Source organism: Dendrobium catenatum, unplaced genomic scaffold (assembly GCF_001605985.2).
Source record: "Dendrobium catenatum unplaced genomic scaffold, ASM160598v2 fragScaff_scaffold_853, whole genome shotgun sequence".
NCBI classification, from domain to species: Eukaryota; Viridiplantae; Streptophyta; class Magnoliopsida; order Asparagales; family Orchidaceae; genus Dendrobium; species Dendrobium catenatum.
Window position 1 is genome coordinate 2757503 of NW_021319315.1, and position 23882 is coordinate 2781384.

The 23882-nt window shown below is 35.5% G+C and overlaps 1 protein-coding gene and 1 long non-coding RNA gene across 3 annotated transcripts in view; one reads left to right on the top strand and one right to left on the bottom strand.

Annotated features, from left to right (window-relative positions):
• LOC110110383 lies at positions 1 to 4175 on the top strand. Its single transcript, XR_003701531.1, has 3 exons — positions 1 to 295; positions 2831 to 2890; positions 3755 to 4175. It is a non-coding gene; the product is annotated as an uncharacterized LOC110110383 (long non-coding RNA).
• A 1183-nt stretch (positions 4176 to 5358) lies between these two features.
• LOC110110359 (copper-transporting ATPase PAA1, chloroplastic) overlaps positions 5359 to 23882 on the bottom strand; it is a 52376-nt gene continuing 33852 nt past the window's right edge. For both annotated transcript variants that reach the window (XM_020841784.2, XM_020841782.2), the window contains exons 12-17: positions 18806 to 18937; positions 10826 to 10923; positions 9082 to 9319; positions 8586 to 8789; positions 6964 to 7044; positions 5359 to 6023 (exon numbers count right to left, since the gene is read on the bottom strand). In XM_020841784.2, the coding sequence (XP_020697443.1) occupies positions 5763 to 6023; positions 6964 to 7044; positions 8586 to 8789; positions 9082 to 9319; positions 10826 to 10923; positions 18806 to 18937 (1014 nt within the window). In that variant the 3' untranslated portion in view covers positions 5359 to 5762. The remainder of the gene's footprint in view (positions 6024 to 6963; positions 7045 to 8585; positions 8790 to 9081; positions 9320 to 10825; positions 10924 to 18805; positions 18938 to 23882) is intronic.

Sequence of the window (23882 nt, forward strand, 5' to 3'; positions counted from 1 at the left end):
GGCCATGGAGTACCTATGCCGACGCCCATTCGTGTATGTATACCCAATCCGAAGTTGCGGGCCTTGCGGCTAGGTTTTTTGCTGCCTTGAGCGCGACGAGAGCGGCAACGGGAGATCAACCGACTTTTCTTCGTGGTTTGTCATCTTTCTCTTGTATCTCATTCTCAAATCTCGACAACTTCATTCATTTCGCAAGAACATCAATTTCATTCATTTCGCTCGTTCGGGACGGACAGTCGATCCGGTAGGGGTTTTTAAGGGCGTTCATCTTCTCCATCCAAACAAAATTTCTGAGGTATCAACTTTTTCTTTTGCGGTTTTTAGGTCGTTCTTCTTATTCATCCAAACAAAAGTTTCTAAATGGTTTATGCGTTTTATTTTTGAATGATTTATGCTGAGATTGTTTCGAAATGGTTTGTGAGTTTTGAATCATTTTATTGGATAAATATTCATGCAATTTTCATGGTTTTTTTTTGGGTTCGTGCGTTTTGGATCCGTTAGGGCTGTTGTTTCCTTTTTTTTTTTTTTTTTTTTTTTTTTTTTTTTACAAAAGTTTCTAAATGGTTTATGCGTTTTATTTTTGATGTTGTTTGTTATTGAGTGTTTTTTCTGGTTATTAGATGGAAATTATGATTTGGTGATGATGTTTTTAATTGAATTGATAAAGCATCATCTAGGTTATGTTGTGATCATGAATATTTTCTTATAGGCTCTCGCAAAAAACTAAATGAGTGCTTTGCTATGTTTTTTAGCTTATGATGAGGCGAAGTTTGTCAACAAGTTTAGGGTTTAAACAGTTGGGTGTTTTTTTTTTTTACATCGGATGTCGATTAAGCCAGTTGTTGAAGATAATATTAATGTGCATTTGAGTTTAGAAACTGGTGAAGTGCAATCTGACAATCAAGAGGAAAATGAAAATGCTTTGGGAGATAATCAGGATAATAATTATAAGGATAACGAACAATCCAATGAAATTACAACAGAGATTCCAATAGACAAAAAAACAAAAAAGGAAGAAAACATCTACAATGTTGGATGAATTAAGGAAATAACACTCCCTGATGGTCAGAAAAAACTTGAATGTTCTCATTAAAAGAAAAAAAAATTATGCTTTGGTAGCACGTGTTCTACAACATAGTATAAGAGACACGGAGATCGTTGTCCTACTAGAATCCGTGCTATCAAGAATCAAATGATTTTGCAATTTGAACACAAAGATATTACTTGCACTAGTGAAAATTCTCAGGAGAGTTGAAGTTAAACAACATTCAAGTACGACCAATTGAAAGTAAGAGAAATGATTGCACATGACATTTTAATAAACGAAAAACCATTTTCAGTTGTAGAAGAGTTTTGTTTTAATTTAGTATTGAAGACTATGTTACCATATTTCATGAAGTACACTAGGACAATAGCTCGTAATGATGTCATGTTAGTATATGAGAAGGAGAAGAAGCTACATATTGCATTGAAAAGCTTAATAAGATTAAGCTTTACAACTGAGAATTTCATACATGACTGTGACAACACATTATGTTGATTTTAACTAAAAATTACATAAGCAAGTGCTAAGCTTCTCTCACTTGAATCCACCACATATAGCAACTGAGATTGTTGACACCTTTTATAAGTTAGTTACTGAGTGGGGATTGGAGAATAAAATTTTCATCATATTTATTGATAATAATGCAAATAATGATAGGGAAATTAAGTTGCTTAAGGACAACCTCTGTGTTAGAAGAAAATTATTTTTTGATGGTAGGTTGTTTCATGTGTGCTGTTGCACACATTCTAAATCTTATGGTTATCGGATCAAAATTGTGGAACAAGTTGTTTATAAGATATCCTATGTCCACAGCTTATTATTTGAGCTATATGAAGAATACAACTTCTTTTGAAGAGGAAGTAAATTGTATAGATGGCACATTAAGGGTAGGAATATCAAGTGTTAGTACAAATAATCATTCAAGAAGTATTGAAGAATGTGGTAAATGATGTTAAAATTTTGCAACCTGCATGTAGATCCCTTCATATATATTAGTGTTAATTGTTTGGAATTTGTCACAATTTTAATGCTTGCTTCTTTGTTTAAATAAAATTTGATTAGTGTGAAAACATACAAAAATTGAGAAATTTTTAAAAAACATGCACTCCATATCGATTTAACGAGCCTATAAACTAGTCGAGTTCGAGCTTCTTATTCAAGCTCAATTCAAAAATAAAAATTTCGAGTCTAGTTCGAGCTCAAGTACTGAGCTTGTGTCGAGCTCAAGTTCGAGCCACTTAAACAATAAGTGAGTCGAGCTTGAGCATGTTAGTACTCGAGCTCGACTCGACTTGTTTGCACCCTTAGATATAACCTAGCAAGCGCGATCCTCTCTACCTCCAATTGCAATTTCTTTCCCTATTAGTCAGATTCTCCCGCCTTGCTGTCTCCCTCGCCATGTATTTCAATTTAGAGAGTTGGGTATCGAAAAACATCCCTTCTCCTTCTAGCAGCAACAAACAGCAGCCTTGAATTTTGAGTCCAAACACTTTTCTCTTCTCCTTCATCCTTTCTTCATCTTTATTCTCAAGTTATATTAGTAGGGTCCTTTTTGTAGTGTTTTGCTGGATATGATTTGGTGTTGCCTTGATCTATTGCTATGAGGGATTTTAAATTATTTTTAAAGGAGTCCTTATTTTAAACCCTAGGTTATTTAAATATTTTTAGATCATACTATTGTTCATAATTAATTTTGGTGTTCATGGCGTGGTTAAAAATGATTAGGATAATTTTATTATGCCTAGATGAACGTGTTTAATGTTATTTTGGTTTTATTATTTGTAGGATTGTGGCTTGGCAGAGTCAAGCGAGCTGCTTTCGAGGTTGGAGTTTATGGCAATCATTGTGAGTAACTGTTATTTATTTATAGAATAAACGTACAATTGTTAGTTAGGGGTGTTATTCTTGGTTCTATTGCTAGATCTTTTGATGTTAAGTGGCCAGTTCTTTCATTGTGGATTTATATTATTTTACACTTGCTCATAATGAATTAGAAGCTTCATAAATAGAATATTATTGGTTTATTGTTGCATAATCTCTTGCAAATCAAATTTATATTTTCATGCATGCTTTTGATTAAATGCAATAAATGTCATATTGTCAAATTACATTAGTTCTGTTTATTTCAGTACATGATACTTTTGTTATAAATTATGTTGATTATATAAATTGTAATTGTCTTGTTGAATTACATAAAAAATGTTTATTATTTGTAATAGTACTTGCACTGTGTGATTATATGTATGTCGGTATAACCCTATTATTTTTTTGCTATTCGGGGTTGATGGACCTCTAGAGTGATGACTCTACAGAAAATAATTGGTTTTCTTTAGGTTGGTGTTTACCTTTCCAATGATGGATATATGATGAACCGACAATAAAAATATATGCTAAATATAAAAAATATAAGTGGATATGAATTGAAAGAAATTAATAACTGATAGACCATTTTAAGGTATGAGGATACCTGAAGTGATTGCATTTATGTGCATTAAAATAACTTGCATCGATAGTAGTTTGACACATACATTATGGGTACTAACATATTAGATTGTTGTTATAGAAAGCATGACATGTGTCATTACTTCTTTTGTTTGGTGACTTCAGGTTGTTATATACTGCATGCTATATTCCTTTGTCTTTTATGCTTTAATAACATTTACTTGCTTAGTTTGATTTATCAAACTCATCAGTTATCTTTTTCAGCAGGTCTTACAGACGTGTTTAGTGGACCACCATCACAGGAGCAGAGTTACCACCAATAGCCTATTAATTAACGAGGGCCAAACAAGAAGTATTAAAAGGCCTCATTTTATATGTATGGCAATAGGTATTCAATTAAAATAAGTGAATTATTAAAAGGAATAACAAGTTATCAAAGATTTAGGTGAGTAATATTTTTAGTTTATGATAATTTATAGTTGAATACTGTTAGTAATACAACTTATCATTGAATGATTAAAAGAAATTTTCTAAACTACCATATGGAGTTCATGTATTTATGAGATTAGATAGAAAAAAAGCATTTGTAGTTCAGCCTTATGTATTGTCAAATTTAAAAGTAGATACACATAAATAAATGAAAGAATTTAATAAAAAAATGTATATACCTGCTGATTGATGTTGTTCACTCTTTATGTTACCAGTTGAGGACTCAAAAATAAGGAAAAAAAAAAAAAAAGATTATGCCTTAGAGGCATACAAATTAAAAAAGTGCTCTTATGACGGATATAATTTATTAAAATATATGATATGATATGATATTTTTGTTTACAAATATCAAATTATCAAATGATAGTCTTTTATCGTCTTGAATATATTTAAAATGTGCATGTTTAAAATTCCTAATAAAATGAATGATTGAGGTTTACTTATGATGGCTTACATGAATATTACATCTATTTTTAAAATTATTTGTGTAAAATTATAATTAGCTACTGAATTGTTGTCTGATTCATCCTACTAGTTAATATTATAATTTGTTCAGTTAATATGATGGCGAGTTAGCCTTATATTTTCTAGTTGCATATTTTATCTATATAATGGTATAAACAGTGATGAATATTAGTCCATTGAAATCCATCTTATAAGTTATAGAATAAAATACAAATTAAAGAATTTAATGAACTTGATTTATAATCATAATTAGGATTAAATTTTATATTATTAGTTCTATTTTAATAGGCAAATTAACTAAATTATTTATTAGCCACAATTACAATAACGTATTATTATTATAATTAATTTTAACTAAAATTAAATTATTTGTAATGAATTTTATAAGAAAAAAGATCAAAACATTCAGTGAAATCACAAGAATTTTCAATTTTAGTGCAAGTAATCAAAAAGTGTACATATCATTGATTTTAATTACAAAATTTAGAATAAATAGGACAAAAAATAAAAATTTAGTTACATTTTCAAACACTATGTATAACTGTTAGCATTTATTATCTTTTCCATTAACTTAGCTCATGTATACCTTAAGGGGTAGAGATTATTTTGTGCAAACACCAAACGAGAGAACTGTGATCGGTATCAATGAATGGTATAGTTCAGTACTAAGCGCTACACTTTTAGAGCAACATGGTGAATTTTTATTGGCCTATGGACGACATCCAGACTCCGCATCGAATAATTTGTCCTTTAAAGGTAGATTCAGATGATCCTATTATATTTTAATTGCAGTCACTGGCCATATAAAAGAAATAAAACTAAAACAAATAGATTAAATGATACAAGAATATAAGATTAACCACAATAAATGGTTGTTGAAGTTGAAGGGAAGTAAGGCATAACATAAATATATAGTTAAAAAAAAAAAACTTGAATATTTAGTTGTTTGTAGCAACAATACAAATTTTTGATTTGAAGGTGAAAACAGATGAGATTTGACTTGACAAGAATATGCTAAAAGATACAATGCTTTCAAATTCTTTCTTTCTATATACAATGAAAAAATGAGCTCTTTAAAGTTTTCAGGATGGGTCTAAATCATCCCTCTGAAAGTTTGCCTTAAGTTTTATTTAAAATAATTTTCTTACTACTTTCTAAAGCACTTTTATGATATAAAATTTCTTTATATTAAACTAAAAAATTTGTATTAAAAAATAACTTTAAAAAATAGTAAGAAAGTTTGACCCAAAAGTAATCTTGATCGGCTGCAACTCTGCGTTTTGTTTTATTGCATTGTGATTTCATGATTCTCCTAGTAGACTCAGGTGCTTCTCCATTTCGGCACAGAAGGCTTCTCAGTACTTTCACTTATATCAAGAAAAACATCTGAAATAGATTCCTGGTTTGTATACTTACGGACTGTGCTGGTTTTCTTATGCTTCAGAGCAAATCTGAGTCTCAAAAGCAATGAGTTTGACATCACTCCTAAAGAGCTAAAACCCATTAGAGCTCCAGCAATGGATGGAGTCAACATGGTCCCTGTTATTGGTAGCAGTAAGCCAGCTGCAACAGGTATTCCAACCTGTAAAATGATATGTCAATACTAAAGGTGAATTAATAAATGCAAGAAAGCCAAATTTCAACTTCAATTTGCAAATTAAAAATACTTTTTTCTGAAGATTCTCATCAAATTATTTATAACTGTCACTAATGTGTTCAAACTTTTAACAGATAGTAAATAAGTTTTTGTACTTTGAAAGTATGAATTCTAATAAAGTGATTTTCTAGTCAACTTGAATAACAAAACCTTTACAATTGCTCAGGGGCGGAACCAGCCATAATTTTCAAGGGAGGCAAAATTATAAGTAACTATTGGTAGATATGTCGGGGGTCCAGGGGGGCAGTGCCAAGGGAACAAATTTTGATTTATTATTTCTCTTTGTATTTGGTTCATCATTCCTTAACAGTTGCAGCTCTACACAACGTATTTAATTATATCTAAAGACTAGGGGGTGGCAATTGCCTAAAAACCATTGTTATAAAGACTAAAAAAATAGATTGAGGGGGACAAATTTTCTAAATAATCGTATAATAATAAATATTCTTTTTTTTGAGGGGGGGGGGGGGGGGGGGGGGTGCAATTGCCCCCGGGATCAAAGGGGTTCCGCCCCTGCAATTGCTGTTCTCTCAAATGTTATTGGGTCTTCACTACATAAAACCGACTGCATAATGTCACACAAGCTGGCATGCCATGATTATCTATCACCAGGAGCTAATAATACTAGCACTGAACAATGATAAAAAGCACACCAGAAAAAGTAAAACAAGAATCATCTAATTCTCCTTTACCTATCTAACTATGCATTTCTTTAATATGTCCAATCCAAAAAAGTACTAAAAGATCACCAATAAACAAAAGTCAATCTTGCGTAAAATAAGCTATCTTCCTGAGAAATACTCGAACAACGTTTACATTGGGTCATTTAAAATTAAACAAAAGGAATGAAATTTGACAAACTTACAATGTTATAAGCAAATGCCCACCACAGGTTTTGTCTCACTGTCTTCATAGTCTGTTTGCTCAATTCCAGTGCTTCACTCAGCTGCAAAACAATTTCAGAAGATGTCATGAAGCCATAAATAAAACGAAAAAGAAGCCCACTGCTTGAACATGCACTTGACATGATACAAAAAATAGCCATCTATGGACAAATTAAGTAATACTTGATTGAACATGCACAAGGTAATTCATGAATGTATTTTGCAAGCATAAAAACAGTCTAATTTAAGAAAAGAAGTTACACTTGCTGTATGCTTATAAAGAAAATAGTTGAATAAGCCGGACCTTTTTAAATGAAGTTTCTATGTTTGTAGCATCATCTCGTGACACTGATTTTCCAAGCTAAGTTAGCTTTTGGGGGGGGGGATGGATGTCAAATGTTATGGAATCTTGAAAATGCATTATATTAGCTGTCTTGACATTGAGGGGTGTGGGTAAAGCCAAATTTCAGCTTTTGCTTCAAGCCCCCTTTGACACAATTTAGAAAAGGCAGATTTACCAAGAGTAGCGAGTAGTGGAGCCATCGGATGGGATCCAACCAAAGGGCCAGTTCTTGGCTCTTGTTTAAGGGTCCTTATGATGCATTGCGATTGAGATTTAGGGTTGTACAAGAAGGAGAAAAGGAAGAGAGATGAAGAGAAGAAGCTTGAGTACATAGGAGATAGCTCCTTGATCTTATTATGGAACTCTACCTTCTTTCTTCCATCTCGGTTCTTGTCTTTGGCATAGATCTCGTTGTTCTAGACATTTGTGAAAGGATGTGAAATATTCTCGAGGAGTGCTTGTATCCTAGTTCTGTTTGAAGAAGAATCATGATGATGGCTTGCAAGCTCCAAGAGATGTAACACAACCATACTTTGCAATCTCCTATTAGTGAGCTTAATCTCGCATTGTTCTCTCATGGATGTAGTTCTGATCTAAATTGAACCACATAATTTCAATTCTCTTTCTAGTTCTTTTATTTCTCTTATATGATTATTTGTGTCTACTAATTACTAGCATTTCTATTGGAAGATCACGCTATTTTTGCTTTGCTTGAGCAGGGTTTGCATACCTAGTGTTTAATGACTTGCCACCTCAATTGCACATCTCCTCAAATGCTGCAAATATTACACACATTCATGCCAATATACAAATAAAGATTGAAACGGGTTTAGTTCACTAAGTGGACACATAATAAGAAACAAACTTTCAGGAGGAAAAAATAAACAAAAAACTATCCCTAAATAAGTGGTTTCCATTAGTTAACATATTATTATGTTATCTGTAAATTAAATAAACAATATGACCAACAGTACGAGAAATTGCAAGGTTTAACTTATTTTTTTTACTAATAGAGGTTAAATATATTCTACTTCTAAAGTATTTGAAGTTCCAAACAAAAAACGAATGCCAATTCTGAAGATATAGTTTGAGTATAACAAAGACTCAGTATAAAAGGTTACCTTTTTAAGGAAAAAGGTAGTATCCACAATTTATTCAACACGATTTATAATAGTCCAAGGGTGCAAACAAACATTTTTGAGTCTCAATTGTCTGATAAAAAACAATTAATGTTCTAGATGAGAAGGAACCCTAACATACTTGTGATAATCTATTACCCATGAGCACAATGGAAGACACATCACTAGCAGCACCAACACCCTCACCCATGGCAATCCCGATGTCTGATAAAGCCAACGCAGCAGCATCATTGATGCCATCTCCAACCATGGCAACTACTTTTCCGTCTTTTTGAAGCTCCTCAATGAAATTGCTTTTCTGATCAGGCTTGACTTCAGAAAATACCTGTGCTATTAACAAATATATAAAACTGAGTGATAGAGTGAAGGATTACAAAGAAAATTAACAAATCTTACGGCGACTATTTTACTACTATGGAGCACTAAATCTTTTGTATTCAGGATCTCCCCTATTTCTTGTTATGGAAAAAGGTAGAACATAAAATTAAATGATTAAAATTTAGGCAGTGCATGAACACTTGCTTCAAAATAAATTATTTTGGCTTGGAGGAAAACAATCTGAGTTTGACGTCCTAGGGCTTCATTTGTCGGTGTGATTCAAGTTAGATGGTCCGCACCTTATCTTTGTCAATACCAACGATAGATGCCACATGTTCAGCAGCCTTCCTTTTATCTCCAGATAACATATATACGTCAAGTCCTTCCTTTCTCAACATTTCAACAACTTGGCGAGCATCTTCCCTAATTTTATCCTCGAAGTAAATCAGCCCAGCTAAACTACCATCTACTCCTACATATACAACTGAATGATTATTGAGTTCGATATCTGGAAATGAATATGAGTCAACTCCATGCCTGCATCCAAAAGAAAAGTGTATAAAAGATGTCAATAAGCATTTTGCAGTTGAAACAATTTAAGCTAAAAACGTAATAATAGCATTGAATACTATTAAGCAAAGCCTGTCCATTTGCTCTTTAAAGGAAAGAAGCATTTGTCCCAAATTCTTAACCATCCAGATATTATTCGCTTTGGCCTGAGGACTTCACGATTTTGTCACCTTAGTGTGACTTCCCAAGTTATACAACCAAGCTAAACTTGAAAGTTTTTAATGAAATTCCAACAGTTAAATAAAAAGGTTCCTCAATGCCTAAGAATTTTACTTTATTTTTTTTAGGAGGTTTCACAATCTTACCCACTTAGATAACTGACATCCTCGACAGTTTCCTTAGTCCAAAATCATCTATCATGTATATAGGATTCTAAAGGTAAAGTTCTCATCTTCCAGCTGAGTGATGTAGAACGGGAGACGGCTTTGCTAGGGAGAGGATTTCTTTTCCAAAATCTGAGAACAATTTCTGCTTTGTTTTCCAAAACCTGAAAGTGAGCTGAGGTTTTGCTCCAGAAATATGAGAGAATTCTCAGATTATTTGATGTAGGAACAGAGGCTTGGAAGAAGAGAACCCGTAACCCAGAACCTGAAATAATTCTTCAGATTTTGTGACCAGAGGATAAGGAGTTTGGAGGGAAAACTAAGTGAGAAACCTGAGAGAATTTGGCCAGCTGTGGTGGGGCTTGGGCAATCTTGCCAAAGGGACAAGTAGTAAATCTGGACAGATTTCACAAGCATTTAATAGGGGGATGGGGTCCGTGACAGATTGGGTGAGGCGGCTGCTATGGAGGGAGAGGTTGGAGAGAAACGGTGAGAGAAAAGAAAAAAAAAAAAAAAAGATTTTCTTCAGGTTTTCTTATTCAAAACCTGAGAGGAATACGGCCAAGGGTGTAAGCTGGAATTCTCTGGCTGCAGCGGGATCCAAGGGAGGCTGAGGGAAAAATCAAATCCTTGAGTCCGTGAATCTACAGGGAAGAGAGGGTTTAATGTTAGGAAAGATTTCCTAAGTAGGTGAAATAACATAAAATAGAAACTAAAATGCAGAAAATAATTCATAAATGACAACTTAAATCAGAGCCGTCGATTTACGACGCCTCCTGTGATAGATGCGCCAGATTTTCGTGCCGATGTCCGCATCACTGAGGTATTGCTCTGATATTATTTGTAACAGCCTAAAGTTCTAATCATCGAGATATTGTCCGATTTGATCTAATTGCCTCACAGTTTTGTCCGCTTAGTGTTACTTCCCATGAGATCCTTCATCTTAGGACTGCTCCTATATAAGCATGCTTAACTTGAGAATTTCTAATGAAATTTCAATCGTTATACCAAAAGGAGCCTCCATGCTTAAGAATTTGGCTTTATTTTCTTAAGGAATTTTATGGTACTACATTCGGGCAACATGAGATAAAAAACAACTAAAATCCTCAATCAAAAAGTCAAATCATGAAGAAAATTTCCAATGTCAAACCTTCTAAGCCAGCTAAGTGTTCCTACAGTGACTGTTTTCTGCTCCACTATGGCTATTGCCCCAGATCCAGGTTCCTCTTTAAAGGTTCCATCTGTAGCCTGCAAAACAAAAGTTTACCAAAAATGGCATCAAAATACCAGATTTTGGAATATAAAAAATTACATGCATTGCAGAACCTGTATTTATCATTAACATAATTTAACTTGCTCAATTTTACATGAAATATGTATTATTGATGACCTGTGCTGTTTATATACTGGCATATGAGTTACCTGAGAAGCTTAATTTAATAGGAACCAAATAATTTATTGCTGTTGCTGGTGGCTGTGATCATGTTAATGTTTTTTGCTTTTATCGATGCTATTGCTCTTGTTGCTGCCAGTTTCTCTTCTTATCAATGTTAACGGTTGGAAAACACAAGATTTCTATCCATATTTTCATGACTGGTTATTTTTGGTAACGGTAGAAAATAGTATTCCTGTAATCCTGGAAAATTTGACAAGGAAATTCTTTCAAAGGCATTTCATTTAGGAGACAGTATTTTTTTTTAATAAGTTCACTGCTTATTTCTTTATGTAGTTCTCAATTAAAATTCAATACAATTCATTGATTTTTCACATGGAATCATAGCTGAAAGGCTTGGATTTCTTTGGGAAAATTAAACTTTTGTTTAGCTTCCATCACCACCAACAACAACATCAAGCCTTTATCCCACTATGGGGTCGACTAAATGAATCATTTTTCTCCATTGTGTCCTATTAAGAGTCAAACTATCATTTAAATCTAATAAAGAAATGTCATTTCTAATATTTTCTAACCAAGCCTTTTTAGTTGAGTTTTTTTTTTCTATAGCCTTCATCTTCAGTGCCAGTATGGCTGAGTCCTTTTTTTTTTTTTCAACATTCATAACCAGACTTCAAGAATTATTTGTTTTTCTATTCTAGAATATTCTCATCTTTGTGGATTTCCTTGCTAAGAATCTGTCATCATATCTAAGACAACAACATCCGCTCCAACTACCAAATTCAGGGAGATGACCTCTGAAGAAATAATACTACGGCACTCCATTAGATAATTACATAATATCCACACAGCATGTAGGCTAAACGGGAAAACTTATTTAAAGTGGTCCCATTAGTTTGATCCTTTCCCAAGGAAACGGGATATTAAGTCCAGTCAACGGTACTAGACCAAAGAAATGAAACATAGGATTTGATGCTGGGATGAAGAGGATTTCATGGTAATGTCATGAATTTTGAATTCAATGACTTGAAAAATTAGTGACATATGCATGTTTGTACCCGTTGTAAAGGATATTTGGGAAATCAAGAAGCAGAAAAAAATAAAAAACAAAGGGTATAGTTCAAATATACGAGATCAGATAAAAAACTACTACAATCAAACAAAACAATAAACCTGTTATGGAGTATACCGATCTCTTAAAAACATAGCAAGAAACGGACCATTATGGAGCTATTAAGTTGAAGTACACCAATTGCAAAAGCCTTCATTGAGAGCGATTGAAGCAATAACTTTCTTGCAGATCTATTGCAGAATTCGATCAAGTTAGAATTAAAATATTAAAAAATAATGAGGTAACATATTTGATATGAGAACATCTACATCATTCAAGCAGAGGAAAAAAGGAGAGGAGTTATGCTTAAGCTCCAGACTTAGGAAGCCTCTGTTTTGTGGCAGATAGTGGGAAGGACGACAAGATAAGCGTGAAAGCAACCATGAAACATAGATAATTGGAGAGCAGAATAATTTAAGGCCCCAAATCAAGACAACAAAGATAAACTTATAGATACCAACTGCAAGAAGCCAAGACACGACAAGGAACAATATTAGAATTAAATGGAAACCATCACTACAAGCAAGGAGTAGGATACTGAAGAGGGAAATGGAGAAATCAAAGTTAAGCTCACATGAGTACGACCCAAACAAATTAAGAGACAACCATAAATCAAGGATAATTAATAAAGAGGAGATTTAGAGATTTAGAAGATTATTGGAGATGTTAAAAAAACCTAAATCCAGTGATACCTGGTTTTTGACACTTGCAAGTGGGTCTGACCTTCCTTATGCGATAAATGCTTCAAATAGTTTCATCAAAGACTTAGATCATTGATTCAGTAATCACATATTACATGATCAATTGTTCATCGACACTTACCACTTACAGTCCTTGTCAATGTAGTAATGTGGGCTCCGAAAATTCGGCCCCGGCCTCCCCGCCGCGCGATTTCTATTTTTATTCATTATTCCGGCGAGGGAGTTTTAACTGATAAGTTCCGAGGTAAATTTTGGAAGCCAGATGGGTTTGTAGATAAGACACTACCCAGAGATTTCGCCCTCATTTTGCGAGGACTTTATGATCTGAGTTCTGGTTTCCTATAGGCGCAAGCCCCTATAGTTAATTACCCCTCCCGATCACGAGAGAGAACTTTCGATTAAGGCTAGTCGTCAATCAGATACGTAGAAATACATGTTATCTGGCATATAGTAGAAGCAATGAATTTAGGATTGGAAAGATTGGATGTTTGGGAATTATTTAAGGAGTGTTCAAATTACTAAACTTTCTACTTAGTGCTCACACAAAAACTCACCAATGATATAAAACTAAAAAAATAATCTTTTGCACCACTCATCATGCATTTTTTTATTGGAAAAAGAAGAAGATTGGCCTTGCTAAGGTGAAGAGGAGCTCTACTTTCTTGAAACATTAAGAAATTTAAAGACTCAAGGATAATCTACCTTAATATTTTCTTTTCTCTTCAAACAAAGATACAATCTGGTTACCATCATCGTCTTAGTTAACCTTCATTTGAATCTTTGAATTTCTTTCTCTTTTTAAATGAGTTGATACAAAATCTTTTCATTGTGAAGATTGCGAATTTGCAAAATATAAATGATTACATTTTTTGTGGGGGCAAGAAATATAGGGAGCCTATACCCCTCGCCCACACGAGAGATCTAGCCTTAACCGACGACCCATTAAATCACGAAAGACGCGACTAAGATGAGGAAGAACAAACTCTTACATTTCAAATTAAACTAAAAGAAGAAATTTTAAAAAAACATTACAAACGACGACGTATTACAACTTTTGACTCGAAATCAAAGACAGCCTAAAATTGCTTTACTTAGAGACGAAAGATACAGATAGAGTGGCACTTGCGGAGAGACGAAAGAGATTAGAAGCCGAGACGAAAGGTTGGAAAGAGCACGCAAGATTTTCGGAGGGGATGAGATAGAAGACGGACAAAGCTCGTAAGCTTTTCCAATGAAACCCGCAAGTTTACATTTCCAAAAATCACATATCATTCTCTTTTTTAAAACATAACAAGCCTCTCATATTTATAGGTATGAAAGGGGAATACAAAAGGACACATAACATTAATTTTCACAATAACCTAAACATCATAAGCATGGAAATCCCCCCATGCTAATCACAGAAAACCACCCAAGCCCAGGAACCGAAGGAGCAGCCGCGGGAGACAAGGAGGCCGCACGGAACCAAGGCGCCACAACCACGAGAAACATCCCAGGCTCGGAAAACCAGCAGCCGGCCAGAATTCCAAGGGGCAAATGCACAAAAAACTAATGCTCATGGTGGAAGCCAAGGAGCAACACATATCTTGGAATTCCAAAGGCCGGTTTGGAATTCCAAGGGACAAACATAATTAAAGACATAAAATAATAAAAAGTACATTTAATAAAAGATAACTATGAACTAAAATGTTAGCTAATAATGAGCTAACCCTTAGTTCAATAAGTGAACTAAAGACCAGCTCATAAATGAGCTAAAATTTCAGCTCAATTTTGATTGAGCTTGTAAACTCGAGGGAGGCCAAAATTGATTTATTTTGGACATGAGTTGACCCCCCCCCCCTAGTCTACATCAGACTCCCCTTCTTGAGAACTCATCTCCCGATGAGTTAGCTGTTGGTTCTCTTGAGGAGGTAAATACTGCGCGTCCAGCTCTTTGACTTATCATCAAATTTCTTCAAAATTTCTTCCTGTTCCTTCTCGAACTGTTGTTGTAGGTACCTTTTCCACTTCTCGAATTTTTGATCAAATAGGAACATGTGATACTGAAGCTTGTATAGACGGTCTTGAAGCGGATCAGTAGAATCGCCTTCTGTAGGAATCCATTTGTCCATCGGGAGTGGGACGTCAGGATTATTTAAATTGATTTCCTCGTTGTATGAATCCATATTTTTGTTGTTTTCCATTTTTTAACTGACTCAAAAAAGACTAAAAAAAAAACTCAATCTAAACTTAGACTCACGAAACTTTTAAGACTCACCAACCTAAAAGACTTAAGACTCACAAAACTTACAACAAGACTTGACTTGACAAACAAAATCAAAACTTGACAAACTAAAACAAAACTTGACAACTCGATTTGACAAGTAAACCCTAGGACTTTCTAATTTGCTCTGATACCAAATTGGTGGGGGCAAGAAATATAGGGAGCTTATACCCCTCGCCCACACGAGAGATCTAGCCTTAACCGACGACCCACTAAATCATGAAAGACGCGACTAAGATGAGGAAGAACAAACTCTTACATTTCAAATTAAACTAAAATGAAGAAATTTTTAAAAAAATATATATTACAAACGACGACAGATTACAACTTTTGACTCGAAATCAAAGACACCCTAAAGTTGCTTTACTTAGAGACGAAAGATACAGATGGAGTGGCACTTGCGGAGAGATGAAAGAGATTAGAAGCCGAGACGAAAGGTTGGAAAGAGCTCGCAAGATTTCCAGAGGGGATGAGAAAGAAGACGGACAAAGCTCGCAAGCTTTTCCAATGAAACCCGCAGGTTAACATTTCCAAAAATCACATATTATTCTCTTTTTTAAAACATAACAAGCCCCTCATATTTATAGGTATGAAAGGGGAATACAAAAGGACACACAACATTAATTTTCACAATAACCTAAACATCACAAGCATGGAAATCCCCCCATGCTAATCACGAAAAACCGCCCAAGCCCAGGAACCGAAGGAGCAGCCGCGGGAGACAAGGAGGCTGCACGGAACCAAGGCGCCACAACCACGGGAAACATCTCAGGCTCAGAAAACCAGCAGCCGGCCAAAATTCCAATGGGCAAAGGAACAAAAAACTAATGCTCATGGTGGAAGCCAAGGAGCCACACATATCTTGGAATTCCAAAGGCTGGTTTGGAATTCCAAGGGACAAACATAATTAAAGACATAAAATAATAAAAAGTACATTTAATAAAAGATAACTATAAACTAAAATGTTACCTAATAATGAGCTAACCCTTAGTTCAATAAGTAAACTAAAGACCAGCTCATAAATGAGCTAAAATTTCAGCTTAATTTTGATTGAACTTATAAACTCGAGGGAGGCCAAAATTGATTTATTTTGGACATGAGTTGACCCCCTTTGTCTACATTAATTTTTCAACGAGCAATAAAAGGAGTTCTTTTCCTTTTTATCTGATTCATAGTGACATAACGTGGTTTCTCGACAATTCCAAATGTGAAATGTTCTAGAAGGATTGCTTATTTCACGATGATTGTAGTAGGGTTTCCTCAATTTTCCTATTTAACTTTAAATAACACATTACTACGATCCTTTCTAACTTCATAATATGACCCAAAATCAATTTAGGGTGTAAATAAAAAAATTGATCAAATTATGCTAGGAATAAATTTATTATTGAACATAGTTTAGGGTTCACCATGCAGATTCAAGATTCGTCTCCGAATCTTTAAGAATGACTTAAAAATGATTTACAAACCTATACCTCAAAAGAAACCTGAGCGAAAATAGTGATCTTGAACCATTAATTGTCATTAAAAAATAAAAGAGTGAACCAAACAACTATTATATCCAACTCTCATTCTGTGTCATCTAGGAAATGCTCATCATCTCATAAAGTAATGCATGTGAATCTAAACACCATAATCTAGTTCAAGCCAATAAGATTTAAATGCATAAAAGTGCTCAATAACATAAAAATTATCTTGCTTGGTGTTGAAATCTTAACAAAAAAGTAGCATCATTTACTGTTTTGAGTTGTTTGACAGTGTTCTAAATTATTTTATAGTACAATGGAACATATATAGCCAATTGATTTGAGTCAGCTTGATATTTCACAATCATGTCATGGTCATAGAATCCGCTTCTTTCTGAAGTACAAACTTTGAGTCCTTCGACTCCAGAGGAGGATCCCAAGGTAATAGATTTTTTTTTTCTTTCCTTTTAAAAAAGGTCTTCACAATGTGAAACAACTTCAGGTAGCTTCTCCAATTCAAGTAATATGAGGCTTGTAGCCTCTTCGAGTTCTCCCTTAGTCTGACTTAGGGGTGTAAACGAGTCGAGTCAAGTCGAGTATTTGCCTTATCAAGCCTGGCTCGTTTAATCTTTAATGAGCTAGAGCTCGAGTTCGAGCTCGATAAGTGGGCTCGAGCTCGACTCGTTTAGGAAATATCAAGCTCGAGCTCGTTTGAAAAGCTCAAGCTCGAGATCGAGCTCGATTGAAAAACTGTAGCTGCGGTTAGGTTTTTTTATAAAATAAGCTTTCAAATATTATAAACTATAATATAATACTATTATATATATATATATATCAAGTAGCTTGATAAGCTTTCGAGTCGAGTCAGGTTGAGCTCGAACTCGAGCTCGTTTATCATACGAGCTCGATTGTAGGCTCGAGCTCGAAGCTCGATAAGCTCGGCTCGCGAGCTCGTTAACGAGACGAGTTCGAGCCGGCTCGGCTCACTTACCCTCCTAGTCTGACTTTCACCATTCCTAATGTTTGACTCTTTAGAATGGAAGTCAAAGAAATGAGAAATAATTAAGAGAGAAAAAAAAATCCCAACAACAATGAAAGAGAATAAAAGCTAAGAGAAGGAAACCCTAATCTCGTTCTAATATCATTTAGAAAAATAGATAAATTAAAAAAAAAAGTAGATAAATTATTTTAAATTTTATTGTTTAAAGTGTGGATGTATATATAGACTTCTTAAAAAAAAAAAAATCTAAAGGGGGGTTGACGACTATAAGAGAAAAATAAGGCACACTAATCAAAATCTAAGGGCAAGGGAAATAAAAGATCAATCCAACGGTTATATTGCTTAATCCATGTGCTCAAGATCCTTTATCAATATTGGTTGACTTATGGGTCCAATAATCATTCAATAGTTAGGTCTCCTAGTTTTAATATGAAAACCACATGTTTGACTAAAGAAAACTAAACTGCCTATAAATGTGTGGGTGCAAAACTATACACATCAACCATTGTCATATGTATGCTAGGGCAGAAGTTGCATGCATTGGCTAACACTTTTTTAACCCTTTTATATTAATGCAAGCCAAATAGAAATGTGAATGGATCATAAGAAGCATATTTGTAAGCTTGTCCTTGGCATCAACGGTTGGAGGTGAGATAATTCCTACTTAGTTGCGTTTTGCTTTATTATTTCTAGATGGTGATCTTAATATCGTTGAATCAAATTCTATTAGGTGGAGTATGACGCAATAAATGATGTAGCTTCCTTTTTGATGCTTTTTATGATCTTTAAGTTTAATATGTTGTATGATTCATATTGTAGTAATAGGAATTGTCCGGATATTTTATTCCGGCTAATCTTCATAATAAATAATTTTAATAAGCACCAACCTCCAAGAAACTCTAGAATCCATATGTCAAATGGAGATTCAATGGACAATCAGCACATGAAAATAACCAGATTTGAAGAGCTAAAAATTTTCATTTAATTCGTTCAATGCATAAATTTGAAACTGACTTCTTGAACGATTAGTAGAACGGATATCAAAAAGGCATTTCATGTGTATGATCCGTCATCAGTTATGGAGTACGGCAGTAGGTTTGTAAAATATTTTACAGCATAAAACGTGAAAGATTCACAGTAAGGGAAAACATATAAAATAAGCAGACATTGCAATATTTTTAGTCATGTCAAAATACCTTCACATTATCACAGTTAGCAACACGTGCAGCATCCACAATTGCTTTTCCAAGTGGATGGTTAGTATTTGATTCAACTCCCGAAGCTAATCTCAGAACTTCAATTTCAGACCACATATAATGTGAAGTGTCCTGTACATGATCGTGCTATTTTATCAATTTCTAGATGAATAAAAAAAGTAGAAATCTCTTGTAAGAAATTTTTTACCCTTATAGGGAAATGTTGCACATATATAAAACGTTGAAAAGAGCTGAAAGACAAAAGAAATATATGCATACTTCTTCGATGACATGGACTTGCAATCAGCATCACCGCACACTGCCCTTCTAAAATTCATCCATAAGAAGTTTTCCGTTTTGAGATTAGATTTAAAAAAAAAAAACACACACACACATACAAAGATGCTAGTATGGCGTCATATGCTTATAGAGTTTTCAATATGTTAAGAGTAGAGATAAAAACCAAAGTTTGCAGTATCTGCAGTATATTGCTGAACTTGGTCTGCGCTAACACACTGACGCAGTGAAAGTTTTGTAACTCACATAGAAATTAGCAGCGTGGAAATGTTAATTCTATTCTAAGACTATAAAAGCGCCACTTTTATAGCAACAAAAAAGATGGAAACCATGCTAATGATTTAACATAAAAGACTGTTAGGAACAAAATAAGGATGAGACTTGCTTCTCCTCCAAAATAAAGGAGGATTAATTGCACATATTGCAGTACAACGAACTACAGGCTAAAGATAAAAGACGATTAATTGTACATAATTTTATGAACTGGACTATATGCGGCAAAATATAAAAAGAATCAGGCATGTCATTTCCTGAAAAGTCAAAGCTAGGGAAAACAGGCAATAAACTACAAAGAATAGGAACAGATCATGGATCCAAGTAAACAACTGAAGGAACCCTGTATTCAGCCTTCTAGAGCTAGTGAAATTATAAAACTGAAAGCCAACATCAAAATCGGCACCAAAAAAAGTTTTACATAATAATTTTTTTCAACTAGGCACTATTCTACTGAAAGCTAGAGCTCATGTAGTCTATAAACTACCAAACAAACTGCGGAAACAACTATAAGTTTTGCAAAGTAGATTTTAGTTTGCTTAGCAATGCTGCTGTCATTAAACGATTTAAAAAACTGAAAAAAAAAAGAAATATCGCTGTTCTATCTAAAACGAGCGAGTGAGCATACAGTTGAGGCGAGCGGGCGTGCGAGCAAGCAAAGAAAGGCGTTTGAGTGAGAGGCGTTCACGAATCCTCATGTGAGATAAGTCGAATTCACCAAACTAAACATGAAGAGTTCCACAATACTTACTCCTTCCACCAAAAACATCAATTAGTGGTGCTCCTACCTTCCATAGAGTTGGCCGAACCTATAAACAACAACCCTGATGCCATACCGCAATCCCTCTTCATACAAACCTGCAAAGAATCAGCAGGATATTTTCGCAGATACTCTACGTTGGCCCATTTTATACCTTGTTGGAACATATTGGATGCTACAAATATAAACTATTTTTATTTTCAATAGATCATCCGATTGCATGGCCTTTCCAAAACAATTACATCTGATCAAACATCAAATTCCTTCACCCTTATCAGGTAAGCTTGGTACTAAGTTACAGTTTAGCTATGCAACACATCCTCAAACAAATGAGCTCATTACGAAGTTTTATCAATTTCGAATTATGCCGAAGCCTCTCTTATATGGGGAGAATGACACTGGGCGAACCTATCCGGTTCAATTCAGCCAACCAAACCATAATCCCCTCTTATTTTATATGCTATTTCCTTCTTTTATTGTAATTTCTATTTTCTTTAATAATTCCATCCAAAGACATCCTTGGGGTAAGCATTATTCTATAAATGGAGAGCTACCTCCAATCTTGTATTCAGTTTTTTGGAGAGTGAAGAAAGTTATCATTTCTTTCTTAAGTTTCTTTAATGTACCAGGCCAAGTCAGATGGTGGTTCTTTCCTTCCCCAACCTGAGGTAGGTTGGATCTTCCTTTTCTTTCTCCCTTCCACCTTCATCGAGAATCCCGCAAGACTACTGTCTACCACCCTCCCAGCTGCCTACAGTTCCTAGTCGCTGGCTATACAATGCTTGCACCTCTTCTAGTTGCGATTCCGCCACCTACAACTGCTGCCACAAGCGGTCCAGCACCAGCAAGATTGTCGTTTTCTATTGTATCGCTTTCTCAGTAAGCTTCTTGAAATTCCCCCTCCAATTTACTCCTTGGGTACTTCTCTCAAACTCTCTGGTGCAAGTCCCTTGGGAGCTTAGAAGGTCGTGGTCATCCTATATGACCCCCCCCCCCAGTTGCTCCCCCTAGGCCCCCTCTCCAGGTACTTCTAGTCTTCTACGAATTGTGCTAGCTCCATGTCTTCCCCCAAATCTCATGGCCTCATCACCCTAATTGTTGCTCATATCTCCAATTTAAGCCCTTTCATGAAATTTTCTTCTAATATTGTCTCTGAGAGTCGATCTAGCCGGCTAGTAAGGTATTCAAACTTGTCACGGAACTCTGTCAGGGTCCCCTCCTGTGTCAAGGCAAAGAATTGCTCATAGAAGTCTCATATCCTATTGGTTCGAAAACGTTCTAGTAAACAATCCTTGAACTCCCTCCAGCTCCGAATGGATCGTCCCATTTCCCGCCATTAGTACCGTGCTAGTGCCTTGGCTTCCAAGCACAGTCCGACCACTGTCAATTTCTTTTCCTCTGTCAGCCTGCTGACTGCAAAGTATCGCTCCATCTTGAAGATCCAGCCATGTGCGTCCTGACCCTCAAAGATGAGCACCTTCAGCTTCCTTACCTTCAGCTCACCCCCATTTCACTTGAATCCTCCATAACCTCTCATTCCTGACAGAGGAGGTGCCCCTCCAGCGATCATACCCAAACCTTTCATCAAAATCCCATCTTCTTCTTTCAATATTAGCACCCCGACGATCAAAATCTTCCCTCCTCACAAAATCAGCACCCCTCCTTTCGTAGAAAATGCTCATCTTCTCTCTATAAAGTGGTTTTAGAGGAGGCATTTTGTCTTCGCCCTCCAAGATCTCCACTTCTGAATTTTCCCTTCTCCTAAATGTGTTAGGGTTCCCACCTCTTCCATAGCCACTGATAGTTTCCTTTGCTTCCGATCTCATTGGATTGAGTTTAGCTTCCAGCAATTTCTTTAGCATATCTTCCACCACAACAAACTTTTCCTCCATACTTTTGTTGACAGAAACGATTTGATTCTGAAAATCAGAAAACTTTTTCTCAAAATCCGATTTGAGTTGCCCAAGTTCTCCTTAACCTTCCTTCCGTCCATTCATATCCCTTATATCGATGTGCTCTAATACCAATTTGATAGAAAAAAAAGTCCACAAATCCAATAAAATTGGTGGATTTCAACAATAGCGGTGCAGATTTCACAAATTCGGTAGGAAAATCTGAGAGAAAAGCACTCGAAATTCAATAAGAGAAGGAAAGAAACAACCCGATACAATGAATCTTCGATTCGAGAGGAAGATTCCACTCTCCAAATCTCTAGCCGAAGCCTAGTGCCAAAAACCAAACTTCAGATCTCAAATTTAGATTACGAAATCCAAGATAACCCTAACCCTAGACAAAAGAAAATTACTTAAAGCAAAAGACAATTAGTTAATCCCTAAACAACCCTCAAAATTGAATTTTCCCTCCTAAACCTAAACCCCACACCTATTTCGCCTCCCTCAAGATTCTGCACCCCCACCCCCCCTATGGTTCTCCTGTAGCACTGAACCGGTCTAGGAGGGACCGGTTCAGGTTAGGCCGGCCTGACAGTCAACAAATCACAGCTAAAAGCAATTTTGAAGCTGGCAAAGCAAAAATTCATTATGGAAGTAAGGTGCATTCAAGACCTTGCAACTTTTTATGGTCATTTTATTAGAAAATTTGGTACTTAGATCTCTACCATTATCCACTGCTTGAAAACAAAGAACTTTGAATTAACTAAAGAAGCATATGATAGGTTTAAAATGATTAAATGAAATTAACTAAAGCTCCTGTACTCAAGGTTTAAAATTGCGTAATTAAGCCTTGAGGCGGTTTTCGTCCGTGAGGCGAGGCATAAGCCTCGAGGCGGTCTGAGGCGTAATCCTCACGGACACAGAATTGCGTAAATGAAAAATTAAGGGTTTTAGCAAGAAAATAATAGCAATATTGTATCTTACAATAAAAAAATCTAAATGATATATGAAAATAGTATAAAGTAAGAAAGTAGATGCAATAAAATTATGTCCCAAAGTACAAAATCACAAAATATTAGTTTAACAAAACTCCCAAAATACAAAAAACATATAAAATGCAATCATATCACATCACTAAATGGGTCTTCAAGTGAATCTTTTTCTCCAATTGTATCTATGAATGACATGTCATCATCATCTTCAATATGACTCACTTTTCTCTTCCCTGTTTAATAAGAGAAAAGATCATTAGCATGTTAATAGCTCACTTGATATAAATATACTGCGATAGCATATAAGAAGTTGTGGAATACCTTTACTTGATTGTTGTGATGCAGAGCTAGTGGATGTGTGTGGTGTGGTACTAGTAGATGAGCCAACTTGATCTGCTTCGCCCCTCAAGACATCCACATTTAGATCTTCTAGCTGTAAGTCTGATAATGACAAATCTGCCTCATCATCTATGAACCACTCATTATCAGACGACAAATCATCGATGTTCTAACTGCCCGGAGAGGGGCGGCGCCGGCGGGAGGAGCGGCGGGAAGGTTGGCCGACCGTGCGGGACGCCTCCAGGTTCGCGAACAGAGGGCTGGAAGGAAAATTTTTCGGAAATGAGGGGGACCGTGCAGGTTGAAGGGAGGAAGAGGGTTCATTTTAAGTGGGTGGGGCATATTCTGTGAGGCGTACGCCTCACCCAGAATTGCGCAATTGCGCCTCTGAGGCTCGCCTCAGTCCAGGTGAGGCGTACGCCTCAGCCAGGTGAAGAATTGTGTAAGCCTCGAGGCGTTTTTTGGTCAAATTGCGCAAAGGCGCGCCTTGAGGCGCGCCTCTAATTGCGCAATTTTAAACAGAG